Raw genomic sequence first — 1,753 nt, 5'->3', positions numbered from 1 at the left:
GTGAAGGGTAATGTTGAGGGTTTATTGTACTTGGCATGACTCAGAGTGTTCAAGGCTGAATGAGACACCATCTCAGACCACTTGGATGAGTACAGTTTTTGGAAAGTCTCAGTTGATTTGATCAGTTCAGCATTGTCTGACGTAAGTGCACGGCAGTGGATTATGTCACAGATTTTGTGCAATGAATGTCCCAGTTTCAGGGCAAGGCTTGGTGTTTGGTATGACAGTTTCTCTTCATCAAACCCTGACACAATCTTTACTGCTTGCACAAGCCTCTGGAAATTAGCAGGTTTCACAGCTTCCTCTAGATTACGTATTGAGAATTGTGTTTGCAGACATAGCAACAAACGTCCAAGTTCACGAAGCTTCTGTCTCATGTATTCATACTTTGTGGGATCCTGTCCATGTCTGTTGTAGAGCGATTGGGCCAACTGAATAATAGACAAGTCATTTCTTACAACTGAGGCAACATCATCCTGCTTCATGGTGTTAATGAGCTTCCAAACTCCACTTGAGATCTGCTGACAGAATGCAGACTCATTAGCCAAAGCTAAACCAAGCACTTTGGTTCTTCCAGGTGGTTTTTCAAGATCCATATTTTCTGGTTTACAGGGGCATCGGCGGACATGTCTCCACAGTTCCTTTCGAATGTACATACCTTGACAATACATACAGTGAATAAATGTTCCAGCTACTGCTTTAGCTTTTGTCCTTCTCTTCACTTTCAATGGTCCTTCTCCGCTTAGTAAAACTGCAGTGTTATGCNAGTCAGAGCAAGGCTTTGGACATGTTTTTATCAGAGTATAACATTATAACATGATATAAAACTCAAAAAAGTTCATTTTAAATATTGACTCTTTAACAGTTTATTTAGGTTTTAAATTCATTTAATTTCCTCATTATTTCACCAGATTTGTGTTTTTTTGTTTAGAATCTTCTCTGCATGTTACTGCAAGCATTAATCTGTTTTAGTCACATTTTAAAAGGTTCAGTTTGATCAGAAGCAGACGTTTCTGTAACTTTTATACTTTCAGAAATATGTCCCTTTATTTACAAATGTTTTCCCACAGAAACTTTGTTCTGCTTAAAGCTGCTTCACTTCTTGTTTGTGTTTGTTTCATCAGATTCTGGTGGCTTTGCGTCACCTCCACTTTAAGAACATCGTCCACTGTGACCTGAAACCTGAAAATGTGCTTCTGGCCTCTGCAGACTCCTTCCCTCAGGTACCGGCTGTGTTTCTGTTGGACCTGAGGCTCAGGGATTATTTAGAGCAGGAGCTTTCATGGACCCACAGTGCAATAAAAACTGATGTTTTATTAAAGAAATCAAACAAATCAAATGATAACCCCCCATGAGCTAACAGCTGGCCCAAACAAACAGAACCAGGTGGAACCAGAACTCTTTAAACAGACAGGTGATCACAGGACGAGGAGCAGCTGAGATTAATGAGTTGATGAGCTGCAGCTGTGAGCTGAAGACAACCTTTTGTTCCCAGAGCTGCAAAGAGCTTTTTGAAAATAAAAATAAAGATGAAACAATAATAAAGACAACAACTAGAAGCTGAGGAGCTGTAATCCTGAAGGTTCAGACTCTTTTCTTCACTCGCTGAAAAATAAACTGCAGAAAATAAAATTATTTGTTCTGATATTAAAGAATTAAATTAAACTTTTGTCCAGAGATATACAAGAAATAACAGAAAACTTGATTAAACACTGATTAAAAAATAATAATACTTCAGTTCAAGTCATAAAAC

At 38.4% G+C, this 1,753-nt stretch overlaps 1 protein-coding gene across 1 annotated transcript; it reads right to left on the bottom strand.

The window, feature by feature from the left end:
* LOC106529192 (uncharacterized) lies at positions 1 to 759 on the bottom strand (the record flags this gene model as incomplete). Its single annotated transcript, XM_014024546.1, is given in 1 exon segment — positions 1 to 759. A coding segment is annotated over 1 exon segment (671 nt), but the record flags the coding sequence as incomplete, so codon positions are not given.
* Between the last annotated feature and the right edge of the window lie 994 nt (positions 760 to 1,753).

Source organism: Austrofundulus limnaeus, unplaced genomic scaffold (genome assembly GCF_001266775.1).
Source record: "Austrofundulus limnaeus strain Quisiro unplaced genomic scaffold, Austrofundulus_limnaeus-1.0 Scaffold426, whole genome shotgun sequence".
Lineage (NCBI taxonomy): Eukaryota > Metazoa > Chordata > Actinopteri > Cyprinodontiformes > Rivulidae > Austrofundulus > Austrofundulus limnaeus.
This window is presented reverse-complemented; position numbering and strand designations above follow the sequence as displayed.